The sequence below is a fragment of the Eptatretus burgeri genome, chromosome 8 (genome assembly GCF_056783735.1).
Source record: "Eptatretus burgeri isolate ZD-2024b chromosome 8, Ebu_testis_v1, whole genome shotgun sequence".
Classification (NCBI taxonomy): Eukaryota; Metazoa; Chordata; class Myxini; order Myxiniformes; family Myxinidae; genus Eptatretus; species Eptatretus burgeri.
The window spans coordinates 23,882,716-23,897,014 of NC_140968.1; the positions used below are offsets into that span (position 1 = coordinate 23,882,716).

A 14,299-nucleotide genomic window follows, 5' to 3' on the forward strand; every position below is an offset into this window, starting at 1 on the left:
GATTTGACCATTCCGTGATACGTCATGACGTCGTAGTGACGGAGCGACGCATCCTCGATTTGACCATTCCGTGCTAAGTCATGACGTCGTGGTGACGGAGCGACGCATCCTCGATTTGACCATTCCATGCTACGTCATGACGTCATGGTGACGGAGCGACGCATCCTCGATTTGACCATTCCGTGATACGTCATGACGTTGTAGTGACGGAGCGACGCATCCTCGATTTGACCATTCCGTGCGACGTCACTACGTCGTGGTCATGGAGCGCGCTAAGTTGCTGACTAAAATGGCGGGCGTTCCGCTCCAGTGCGTACCTCAGTCTTTTGTGTGGGTTTACGGATGAATGGTTTGTCGTGCCCTGCTCTAGTATCTTTGGTGTGCACACTGCCATCCCAGCAGTGACAGCCCACGTGATCATGACGTAATTTCTGAAATATGTACGTATAATGAACATGAGTCATTACCTCCCCCAAATTGGTGTTCCTATCCGAGCACTTATCTCGTGAGAAAAATGTCCCCAAGGAACCCATAATTATCGTTCAATGGTTGGAGCACCAAAAGTGGGACACATCCCGAGAGCAGTGTTATTTCGTCATGGTGCAATGTATGATGGCCTAAGCGATGCAGTTCGCTACAGTGCGTCCCGTACTAAAAAAAAAATTGCTTGACCGTCCCGTCCCTCCTAACCTCCTCATCATAAATTGATTCACAATACGGAAGATAATTCAGGTTAAAATTAATTTTCGTTTACATTCATTAAACGACTCGTCGAGAAAGAAAAAAAAAAAACTCCCCAAACAGGAAGTGTTAAATCTGAATCATTTTTCCCACAACATGTCGGAGTCGACGATAGTTCGGAGAAATCGGCCTGCGACAAAGATGCAGGTTCGTGACGATTCTTTCGTTCCTCATATTCCATGGTGCTTTCACCGCTGCGTGTCATCCCGATACGATGTGATTCGGACGGTAACAGATGTTTTTGTGGAATCCAGTAAAATCTTACAAATGTATATTTAGAGCAATGAATATTAAAGAAGATTTCCAGATAGCTGAGATTTGGTTTGGAATTTTTAATTTGTTGGCAACTGATAAAATCCACCTTGTACATGATGGTCCGGTATAGTATTGGGGGGACATTTTTGTACTGTACATACTGTATACACATCAGGAAGTGGCCAGACCTATGTTGGGATGGCACGCACTCCGGAGGATTAATACAACACCAATCCTCTCAAGATCTCCCAAGATACAGATTTGTAAACCGAGAACCTACCTTCCAGTCGACTGTGGAGGATGCTCCATCCATTACACTTTTGGACAGCGTTGCTGGAGCTACAAAACTGACCGACTCAACATTTAGAACATTGTTGTGACGAGCAGAGTAGCAGCTCGACGGGCGATCTTGTTCCAAGCATTTTTCTGACTCACCTTTATTTGGGCGGTGTATAGGCAACTGACAGCTGCTTCAATTGCTACCACACACACACACACACACACACACACACACACACACACACACACACACACACACACACACACACACACACACACACACACACACACACACACACACACACACACACACGTAAATAAATAAATAACCCGGGTCACGTGCATGAAGCAATAACATACCTCACTGGAAAACGTGAGGACAGGAATACAGTAGTACTGTAAATGGTGGGGACTTGTAATACCCTCTCCCACCTTGAGGTGGCACTACACGGTACACATTTACATAGATAATTTGCATTCCCCTCTACCCCCCCCCTCCCACTGCACCCCAAGATTACCGGCAAAGATAAAAACTCCCCGAAACACGAATTGCAGTCATGCTGATCAGACGTAGCAAGGCTGGATGTAATCGGCTCAGAACTGTAGGAGTAACACGACGGACAAACAAACACAAACACGCAAATACCGATCCGTGAATTATAGGAAAGGACAAGTCTGAAGACGACGATGGTTCACGAGCGGTATTTGACGATGTAGATTGTTTAAGAAGTCAAGGATGAGACAATTTGATAATGTTTGACCAAGTTATAAAAATGATCAACATGATGTGGTACGAGTGTCAGGTTATTAGCTGCAAAATGTCGAAAACCCGGTTTCGTTCAACAACTTTCAAAATTTGACCTTTGCATGACCTTTAAAGGTCTCAAAACAATGTTGTGGACATTAAAATAAGGAAACAGGATACGTGCTCTAGCTTATTGGAGTAAGTTCGTCAAAGGTGGTCGAAAACCGCTGTTCGATTCCTACAACTTTGAAAATTTGACCTTTGTGGTCTTTAAAGGTCAAAGGTCAAGGATTATGACATTTGGTGCAAAACTTCCTCCGGAACATTCCAGGAACAATATAACGTCATATAGGCTTTATGGCATTTCCCACTCCTCGGATTATCCATACTTTGATGAAATCAGTCTAAAAACAAACTTGAAGGGGGCACCACGGGCAAGGTGTTCGAGATAGAGCAAAATGGTTTGAAGACTTTAGGTGGGGAATGACCTCAAGATTATGCATAAAAAATATTGTCATCCTCGCTCTCAAAGTTTGGGCGGTCGTATGACTTTTATGTCAAAATTCGCAATTTTCTAAGTTTTTGACCTTGGGACGAAAATCAAAAATCGGACAACGACAAGTTTTAGATAATTCATTTTGCTATTCAAATACCGAAGAACCCATTCCATTCAGTCAATTCCCTTGGATAAGATAGATTTTAATCTGACTACCCCCTAAAAATGGCTATTTTTTTGGGCGTGGCTCCGCCCACAATGGGCGTAGCACGCCCTCATCTAGGAAAACGCAACGAGACATTGATATCGAACATATAACCAAGTTTCATTAAGATTGGATCAAAGTCCATGGAGTTATGCTCTGGACAGACAGACAGACACACAGACATAACGAATATCGTGGTCACTCTGGCTGGCGCTCGTGAACCAATTATTAAAAAAAAATTCTCTTCCTTCCCAACACTCTAAATTTCCGAGCTGAATCTCGGAGCTGGCTGGAAGTTTCGGAATGAAATTTTGCATCAGTAATGCAAATATAAAGTATGTGGGGTTGATGTAAAATTTTCAACCTTGACCTAATTTTTAAGGTCATGACAATTATAGTCATTTTAACATTTTTACCATAACTTGACTGAAGTTTGTCCAATCGGAACATATTTCCCTTTTTAGATAGGTTCGGCCAGGCTTTTTAAAAAGCTTAATTTACGAAATTTTTCCATCAATAACAGGAATACAAAGTATGTGGGATTGACATAATTTTTTTGACCTTGACCTCATTTTTACAAGAATCTTTCTCAAAAGAAGCAAAGCACAAAACTGAGAAATTTGTCGGCCTAATACATCATCTCGTGCCATCTTTTGTCTCTTTTTGGACCGTAACTTCGATGGTGCTGCATGCTCCATGAACACTGTTTTGGAACTCCCTTGAAAATGTGCAACAGAAAGAACCAGAGTGTGGGGAAAAACCAGGAATATCAATCGCACTGTGTACTGCTTTGGTAACACTTCGTACTTACGGTGACAGAAGCAGAATGTCGGCCTGTGACGTGACCACGAGAAAGTTGATGAATCGTCAAAGGGTTATTAAATGCATTGTTTATCTTGTCCACTGTCACAGATTGACAGGCCTTCATGAAGACTAACTATATTCCTTTTAAGGTTAAGAACATAACATAAACAATTGTAATTAAAACGAAATGGCAGTTTTGAGTGCAGCATAACATCCGATGCCAGCAAATGGCACATCGGTATCTTATTGGGGCAGACGTAATTATCCTTACTTAAATTAATTGATGTAAAATGATGCGTTATACTTGCTTGTGAGCATATTTATTCCATTATTTAATAATAATAATAATAATAATAATAATTATAATAATAAAATACGAGATAAAAATATGAGTTTTTATAATTCTGAGTGTCAATCGAAGAAACAGCACGTAGCGTTTGAAGTGTTTGGTATGATGCAGTCAGGGTTCAAACCACAGACCTCCCAGACCCAGAATGGATGCTCCAACCATTACGCTGACGAGTCTGGTGTACCAATTTTTTTTTTTGTGTGTTTTTGTAGGATTTTTACAACTGGCCTGATGAACCTTTTGAAGAAATGGACAGCACATTGGCCGTGCAGCAGGTAAGTTAGTGATGGTTATCATAAAATAGCACTTGGTTTTGCCTCGGTTTCCACAAGTCTGGCAACAAGCACACTCTTCGTTGTAAACAATCTGTGGACGTGAAAATACAAAATATAAGGAATTAAACTGGTTTTGCGATTCCCAGAAGAAAATTATGCCTGGTGTTGGCTGAATGGTTAGGGTGGTGGGCTTGGGATCCCAGGGTCCCGAGTTCAAATCCTGCTCGGCCATTGAATTCATACCAGGTGGGGTTGACTCAGCCTGTTATTCTTCTGAGGTCGGCAAAATGAGTACCAGCTTGCTGGGATGAATGAGCCATTTGAGTATCCTGCGTCGGCGTGGCGACCCGTCCAGGATTGTGCCCAATAGCCCAAGAGACTGCTTCAGTAGCACCAATGCTCTGCACAGAGTATGGTCCTGATGGATGTATGGATGGATGTACAGAAGAAAATTGATAATTGTTACGGTGTACGTGTGATATGAGATGAAGCTCTGCTGGGTAAGGAAACCACTGTTTAGTGAATGTGAATCAGACACGAAAATAGTTGTTTATCAGAGAGTGTTAACTGATTGAAACAATCTATATATCTATATATTACTGAAACTCTCATCTTGTATGTATGTATGTATGGTATGTTCCTGAAATACAGCCAAAACTGTACACGATAGCACAAAAAATTTCGGCCTACCTTACTCACCATTCGCCTGCGATGTGCAGTATCAAGTTTTCTTAAAATCGGGCAACGAAAAAAATTATTAAAAAATAAATTCCCAATTAAGTCAAGTATTCTTCGGGAGAATTTGATCAATGAAAACAACCTCAGTGGTATAGTTCGCTGCAGTTATCTTTGTTTATTTATTTTTCTTGAAATTATTTTTTCATCAACCGCTGTCACAACAGCAACCCAACGGGTTCATGGTCATCTAGTATATTACTAAAATTCTCATCTTGTATATATTGTTGCGAATTCGCGCCCGCCGGCGTGTGATCGGCCGCTCGACTCGAATGGCGGCCACCTCGCCCACCGGAACGGGCAATTCTGTCGTGACCCTCTCGGAACAACTCACGGAGCTAGTCACGGGTGGGGGTTTAACCCTACCACGACCGTGCCAATTGCCCACCCGCGCAGGATAGGGTTGCTCGCCAAATTCGATCGACCTAAGTACCTGTGCGGATGGTCGATTGGGCGATCGTACCTCGCCGCAGGCCGACTCCAGACACGAACCGCTTAAGCGGTCCGTTCCGTGCTATCGGGATAACCGAGCGGTGTTATCGTCGGCCTCGACGGTTCCGATTAATTATCGGGCGTTTTAAGCCCACGACGAACCCTTTTACGTGAAGCAGGATGGAGGGTCAATAAAGAAAAGATGAAGCGAAACGGGAAAACAGTTCACACAATGCACATTTATTACGCGACACACGGAAAGCACACATATACAGCCAAACCGTCAGAATGCACCTATATCAGGTAAACAAAAGAAACAACGACGCAGAGTTACAACCGAATACGCGTACACACGGCAACACTTACACAGTTCTACAAGACATGGCGCCGACACACATTTACTCAAAAGCAAAGGAAAGAAGCCACCCTCATAGACAAGGGGGCAGACGGGCCTGTAGGCCAATATGTGCACGGGACCTGAAGGAGCGGCCAGGTCCGCGAGACCGGGTGGGTCCTACCCGTGTCCTCGTGGCGCGTTGGCGGACGAGCCGCAGACGTGGCCGCGTGGCTGTGCCCCGACTCCGTGCTCCTTCGCGGGTTTCGTTAGCACGATGTTTGGAGTGGGGTGGGAACGGGGCCCCCCTGTTGCACTATCTCAGCGCGGGGGAAAAGGGGGAATTGTTGATGCTCTGGGGGAGGGAGAATGGCTGGCTGGCCCGGGGTCCTGCGACGAGCGATCTCCCGCCGTGACCTCGTCGCCGACCTTCTCGCCGACCTTCTCGCCTTGGACCCGAGCTCCTTGGCCTCTTGCCACAACTCTCCTCAGCCGACTGCAGAACCCAACTCGACGCCTTCGCCTCCCGACTCCACTCTCTGCCACACTCTGCTCTTCCAAACTGACTCTGCCACGAATCGCCATGCGCTCGGCGTTTTATAGGCCGGCAGCAGAACCCATATGCAAATTTCCAGATCAGGATGAGCTCTGGGGCGGAGCCACGCTCGACTATTGGAAGGAGGAAAAGTGGGCGTGAACCTCCCCTGATCCTAGAATTTGCATATTTCGATTTCACACGGACCCACCTGGAGGCGGGGCCCAGCCGCTCTGCGCTTGCTGATTGGACGGATCAGAAGTGGGCGTATAGCATTCTTGATCCGAATTTTCCCTCGGAAAGGCCGCTATTTGCACTCGCGGCTCTGTGTGTATCGCTTGAACGAGCCCAAGACAGCCCGACGCTCAGTGTTCACAGGTGGTGCGGGAATGGCCGTAGAAGGGGAGAGGTGAGGTGGTGGAGGGTTTTTGGTGGTGGTTTGATGGTTATGGCGGTTGAGACATGGTTGGTTCAAAATAAAGATAGAACAGAAAAACGGCTATCTCAAAGCATCGCAGCCCGAATGAACCACATAAATCCTCTAAACAATGGGTTTGGGGCTAACTACACATGCACTTAGAGTTATCTCACCTACGCGACCTGAATGGTGGTTTGCGAATTTCCACAGCCGTAACAATATGTATATATGTATGTACAGTGGGGAGAACAAGTATTTGATACACTGCCGATTTTGCATGTTTTCCCACTTCCAAAGCATGTAGAGGTCTGTAATTTTTATCAGAGGTACACTTCAACTGTGAAAGTTGGAATCTAAAACAAAAATCTTGAAAATCACATTGCATGATATTTAAATAATTAATTTGAATTTTATTGCATGAAATAAGTATTTGATCACCTTCCAACCAGTAAGAATTCCGGCTCTCACAGACCTGTTAGTTTTGTCTTTAAGAAGCCCTCCCATTCTCCACTCATTACCTGTATTAACTGCACCTGTTTGAACTCGTTATCTGCATTAAAGACAGCTGTTCACATTCAATCAATCAGACTCCAACCTCTCCACAATGGGCAAGACCAGAGAGCTGTCGAAGGACATCAGGGACAAAATTGAAGATTCGCACAAGGCTGGGATGGGCTACAGGACAATCGGCAAGCAGCTTGGTGAGAAGGCAACAACTGTTGGCGCAATTATTAGAAAATGGAAGAAGTTCAAGATAACAGTCAGTCTCCCTCGGTCTGGTGCTCCATGCAAGATCTCACCTCGTGGAGCCTCAATGATCATGAGAAAGGTGAGGGATCAGCCCAGAACTACACGGCAGGACCTGGTCAATGACCTGAAGAGAGCTGGGACCACAGTATCAAAGAAAACCATAAGTAACACACTATGCCGTCATGGATTAAAATCCTGCAGCGCACGCAAGGTCCCTCTGCTCAAGCCAGCGCATGTCCAGGCCCGTCTGAAGTTTGCCAATGACCATCTGGATGATCCAGAGGAGGAATGGGAGAAGGTCATGTGGTCTGATGAGACCAAAATAGAGCTTTTTGGTTTAAACTCCACTCGCCTTGTTTGGAGGAAGAAGAAGGATGAGTACAACCCCAACAACACCATCCCAACCGTGAAGCATGGAGGTGGAAACATCATTCTTTGGGGATGCTTTTCTGCAAAGGGGAAAGGACGACTGCACCGTATTGAGGGGAGGATGGATGGGGCCATGTATCACGAGATCTTGGCCAACAACCTCCTTCCCTCAACAAAAGCATTGAAGATGGGGCGTGGCTTGGTCTTCCAGCATGACAACAACCCGAAACACACAGCCAGGGCAACTGAGGAGTGGCTCCGTAAGAAGCATCTCAAGGTCCTGGAGTGGCCTTGCCAGTCTCCAGACCTGAAACCAATAGAAAATCTTTGGAGGGAGCTGAAAGTCTGTGTTGCCCAGCGACAGCCCCAAACCTGAAGGATCTGGAGAAGATCTGTATGGAGGAGTGGGCCAAAGTCTCTGCTGCAGTCTGTGCAAACCTGGTTAAGAACTCTAGGAAATGCCTGATCTCTGTAATTGCAAACAAAGGTTTCTGTACCAAATATTAAGTTCTGTTTTTCTGATGTAGCAAATACTTATTTCATGCAATAAAATGCGAATTAATTATTTAAAAATCATACAATGTGATTTTCAGGATTTTTGTTTTAGATTTCATCTTTCACAGTTGAAGTGTCCCTATGATAAAAAATTACAGACCTCTACGTGCTTTGTAAGTGGGGAAACCTCCAAAATCGCCAGTGTATCAAATACTTGTTCTCCCCACTATATATATATATATATATATATATATATATATATATATATATATATATATATATATATATATATATATATATATATATATATATATATATATATATATATATATAGTTTCGAATTCTCGCCCGCCGCGTGCGAACGACCGCGTCTTACCAATCGCGGTCGCTTCACCCACCGAACGGACAATTCAGTCGCGACTTTCCGGAACAACGCTGAAAACCAGTCACGGGTGTGCTCCAAGCACACCACAACCTTGTCCGCACTCTACCCGCGCTACAGGGTCCGATCGCCAAATAATCGATTTACCTAATTATTTGCGTGGGTAGATTACCGAGAGATTGTACCTCAGTGAGGCCTGCTTGGACACGAGCCGCTTAAGCAGCTCGCTCCGTTTTGGGATAACCGAGCGGGGTATTATCGCGAGGCCTCGCTGGACCCGATTCTATTATCGGCTATTTAAAAGCCCCCTATATTCCGAGGGCAAGATGGCAGTTCAATTGGGGAAAATGATGTGACGAACAGGTCAACATTTAAAGAAGCACATTTATTTCCAAACAACACATAAACACGTAAGCAGTCATGCAATGAATGGGGGAAGCACGCATGCAATTATACAGCCAAACACAATGCAAAGGAACTTCGACCGTTTATTTATTATGTACAGTTACTTGTACAATTCTACTTGACGGACTTGGCGCCACAACTTTCATGCAAGGAAAAACCCCCTCAAAGACGAGGGGGTAGACTGGACCTCTCGGGTCTTTATAAACCTGGAGCTTTGAGGACCGAAGGAGCTCCAAGAAGCCGCGCAGGTTACCTTCACCTCAGACCGTTCGGTGCTGGTGGGCGAGCTCTCTCCGGCTCTCTCCACGTCCCGAACATGAACACGCAGCTCCGCGCGGAACAGCAGGCTTGGCCGTGCTCGCGTCTCCTCCGCTCTCCTCAGCTTCGCCACCGACTGCAGGCTTCAGGCTCCAGGCGCTCGGAAGCCCGACACACTCCACAGACTCACTCCTCAACTCTCTTCCCTCTCCTCCACACAACCACAACCTTGCGTTCAGCGCGCCCTTTTATACCCCTGGCGCCTCGCCCCTCCTTTTGCGGAATGCGGGGGGGGGGGGGGTGGGGGGGACATTCCAACAGAGATCGGCTGGATGAGTTGTTTCCCAACCGTCAATCTTGTTTACCCGATCTGAGGGAAATTGGGGCGGGAGTTGAGTTGCAACCGTCAATCTTGTTGACCCGATCTGAGGGAACTTGTAAAGTGAATAGTGAAAAAATAGTGTAAAGTGAAAAAAGGAACTTAACCATCACTCTCCGAGGGAGTGATGGAGTTGTTGTTGTTGCCCTTTGGTGTTCGTGGAGATGTCGGCGGTTTTGGAGAAGTTGGTTTGTGGTTGTTGTTGCTGGCGCTGTGGTGTGGATGGCGTGGTTGTTGAGATGCGGTTGTGGAGAAGGTGGTTGAGATGCGGTTGTGGTGGTTGTTGCAAAATAAAGATAGTAAAATAAACAAGGCTAACTAAAGATTCACATCCCTGCACAAGAATAATTGCCCGTTAAACATCGGTGGGGAAATCTAACTGAACACAGACTTATCGGCATAACTGATCTCAGGACCTATATGTTGCTCTGCGAATTTCCACAGCCCTAACAATATATATATATATATATATATATATATATATATATATATATATATATATATATATATATATATATATATATATATATATATATTGTTGTGGTTACCAAATTCGCAAACCACCATTCAGGTCCCTTAGGTGAGATATCTCGGTAAGTACATGTGTAGTTAGGCCCAAACCCGTTGTCTAGTGGGAATACATGTCATTTATGCGTGCTGCGACTCTTCAGGATAGCCGTTTTTCTTTTGCTATCTTTATTTTGGACCAACCGCCATGATTACCACCACAACCACAACATCAACCACCAACCACAACGCCGCTTCACCACAACCGCCACGACCTTCACGTCACACCTCGCAACCGTCGCATCGCCACCGTTCTCGCGCCGCCTGTGGGTACCGGTGTTGGACTCGTGCAGGGCGCGCGCCGAACGGCGTGTACAAAATCACGGATTTTGTGCTTCAAAAACGGATCAAAAACGACACACGCCCACTTTTTGCCGTCCAATCGGTGAGCGAGGGGCGAATTGGCCCCGCCCCCAGGGCGATCGATATATGCAAATTTATGGATCAAAAAGCCTTCACGCCCACTTTTTCTCGGGCCAATGGGGAGCGAGGTGAAAGGTCGAAGGGAGGGGGTCAAAGATGAGAGGGCGAAGCTACGGGGCTGATAAAAGGACCGTGTTCGTCAGTCAGGAGAGTAGGAGAGTAGGAGAGTAGGAGAGGAAGAGAGTAGGAGAGTCGAGATCAGAGAGTTAAGACTTCGCGGGCGGTGGAGTTGGCGAGAAGGAGCTGGTCGTCGTGTGCGTTGGAGTCGGAACGGAGGGGACGGAGCTGTGGAGAGGCGGCGAGGGCAGACGAGGGGGTGCTCGCGTCGTGCAGGGAGCTGCACCCGAGGGAGGCCGACAGCGCGACCTGGCCGAGGTGGAGACGCTCGTCGCGGGATAATAAAGATCCTCTATACCCCGAGCATCAGCAACCCCCTCCTGTTTCCCCCCGCGCTGAGATAGTGCGACCAAGGGGGCCCCTTTCCCACCCCCTACCAGACACCGTCCGCGAGGCCCGCGGAGTTGAGGCGCCATCGCCGCTCCGCGTCTCATCACCAGACGGGTAGGCGCGACCCGGTCTCGGCCTCAGGCCCGCCTCATCCTTGAGGGTATTCTTTTCTTTGGTTTTGGGTATGTGTTGTCGGCGCCGTCTGTGAAGTAAAATTGTATAAGTGTTGCCGTGTGCACGGTAGTCGGTATTAGCTCTGCATTGTGTTTTCGCTTTTATATTTGCTTTTTGTGTAAATTGCATTGTGTTTTTCTTTTCTGTGTGCATTTGGTGGAATTGTATATGTGTGCTTCCCGTGTGCCGCGAATAAATGTGCTTTATGTTGAACTGTTTCCCGCTTCGCTTCGTCATTTCTCCCATTGAATCCTCATCTTGCTTCACGTAAAGGGTTGGTGGTGGGCTGAATACGCCCGATAATTAATCGAACCGTCGAGGTCGACGATAACACCGCTCGGTTATTCTGATAGTAAGGAACGGGTCGCTTAAGTGGCCCGTGTCCGAAGTCGACCTGCGGCGAGGTGCGATCGCCCGGTCTACCCTCCGCGTGGGTACTTAGGTAGGTCGAATTTGGCGAGCAACCCTATCCCACGCGGGGGCTGATTGGCTCGATCGCGGTGAGACCGAAAGGTCCACCCATGACTGGTTCCCGGCGTTAGTCCGAGAGGGTCACGACTGGATTGTCCGTCCGGTGGGCGACGTGCCGCGATTCGAGTTACGTGGCCGTCAGCACGCCGGCGGGCGCGAATCCGCAACAATATATATATATGAACATTTCAGTCCAAAATTGGTGTTCCTGTCTTAGTATGTATCTCATGGTGGTGAGATCCCAGGTTCAAATCCCAAATATTGAGATGATTTGTCTGTTTCCTATTGTCTAATATTCATGTAAAAAGGATAACGCTGTTTGTCTCTTATGACTTTGTGTTGCGTGTGATATTTGCAGCAACGTCCTACATGAACTACATACATGTTAGGGATCACATGTACTCCGGGCGCTTAAAACGTATTACAAAACTAGAGGGGGAGCACTCGGTTGAGTGCAAAACCTCCGCCGCCAATATTGCTGGGTCACTTAAGTGAACCTGATATCCTATTTATTGTAGGTCAAAACGGATCATACTCTACTGAACCACGATTGAATAAACTAAACTAGATCGACGCGCATGTAGGTATGCCAAAAAAAAATCGAAATTTTTTTGAAAAAAAAGTTGCAAATTTTTTTTTTCTCTCAATTTTTTTTTGGGGGGGGGGGGGGGGTTGGAAATCATTTAAAACATGTAGAAATGCAAAAAAAAATTCAAATATTTTTCAAATAAAATCGAAATTTTTTTTGAAAAAAAGTTGCAAAATTTTTTTTTTCTCGAACAAATTTTTTTTTGGGGGTTGGAAATCACTTAAAACATGTAGAAATGCAAAAACAAAAATTCAAATATTTTTTCAAAATGGCCGCCAAAGCGGCCATATTGGACTTTGGACCAAGTCCAAAATCTAATGGCATGATCCTTGGACCATACCTAATCCCCCCACCAAGTTTCGTCGAAATCCGTCCAGGAGTTTTTCCATAATACTGTTCACAAACAAACAAACAAATAAACCAATGTCACCCACAGGGTGACCCGTATCTTGCCAAAAAGGTGACCACGTGTGACTTCTTTAAGGTCACACTGAGGTGAACAGAGCTGCTATCCACCAGGAGCGACTCCTTGAGGAATATCTGCCTACGAGATATTCCGATGAGAATCGTTCTCCAGAGTAACCATGAAAAATATGCGTTTGTCTCATAACGTCACCAAATGACGTCATAATGTCTCAAGCTTGACATATCTAGAAAGCACTCATCGAGGTGTTCAATTTGAGGTACTACACGATATGGTTCCTAAAACTTGAAAATTTGACCTTGGGGTCAAATATGTTTGACCTCAGGCGCTAACTATGAAGATCAAGGCCAATCACCACCAAAAATTAATCAGCTGAGCGCCAGACCATGATCTATATTCCCATGAAGTTTGAAGACGATCCGATCAAAATTACTCAAAAAATAAGGGTTTCGTCGACTCCCCTGATTTGTGACAGTGACCTTGACCTTTGACCTTGACCTTCAAAATTTTATACGCTTAAAGGGACCTCTATAGGCCTCTGATATGCGAAGTTACAAAAATTTCCAATCATAACTGTGCTCTGCAGAGTGATTTATACTTGATTACAGACAAACAAAAACCCCCAAAAAACATATGAAGGTCAAGGCCAATCGCCACCAAAAATTCATCAGCTGAGCGCCAGACCATGAACTATATTCCCATGAAATTTTAAGACGATCCGATCAATATTACTCAAAAAATAAGGGTTTCGTCGACTCCCCTGATTTGCGACAGTGACCTTGACCTTTGACTTGACATTCAAAATTTTATGCACTGAAAGGGACTGCTATAGGCCTCTGATATGCGAAGTTACAAAAATTTCCAATGATAACTGTGCTCTGCAGAATTTTTTATATGTGATTACAGACAAAAAAATAAAAATAAAAAATAAAATAAACATACAAGCTGACCAACATATCTTGCAAAAACTTCGTTTTGGCAAGATAACAAACAGACGGGTGAAAACAGTAACCTCCGTCCATCTTCGATGGCGGAGGTTAATAAATCCTCAAAATAGTCTAAGAGCTGGCATGATTTTGATTTTATATTTTCAATATATAAGTATATGTATGATTAAAATTGTTTTTCTTGCTGGAAATTAGATTTAGGGTTGGTGGGGTAGTTTGTTTAGAGGTGTGAACACTCGCATTCGAGCTGTCTAGTCTGACTTTAAATCTCGACGCACCTATATACTCTCATCCATGCAGCGCAAGGCATTAATGTGTGTGCTGTCTATTAGAAGGATATGAAGCAAGATGACCTGTCTGGCAGTTCTGGTTGTTGGTGGATGTTAAAGATCCCATGGTGTCTTTTACAAAGAGTCGGCGACTTATCACCGGCACCCAAAACAAATGACTAATTCCTGCCACTTTCAGACCAGTATCTTGCGTCGGAGTGCCAATCTGTCAGGGATGATGTTCAAGGCAAGCACCGTTTTCAATCTTTTGTGAATGCTTTGATGCTCTGTCAAATGTATGGGGCTTTGTAATATATATATATATATATATATATATATATATATAT

At 45.2% G+C, this 14,299-nt stretch overlaps 1 protein-coding gene across 1 annotated transcript in view; it reads left to right on the plus strand.

Moving 5' to 3' along the window:
- The first annotated feature begins 742 nt into the window (after positions 1-742).
- The window catches only part of MOB4 (MOB family member 4, phocein), a 34,774-nt gene continuing 21,217 nt past the window's right edge, over positions 743-14,299 (plus strand). The window contains exons 1-2 of the mRNA XM_085891168.1: positions 743-888; positions 4,087-4,149. Coding sequence (XP_085747294.1) covers positions 838-888; positions 4,087-4,149 — 114 coding nt within the window. The 5' untranslated portion in view covers positions 743-837. The remainder of the gene's footprint in view (positions 889-4,086; positions 4,150-14,299) is intronic.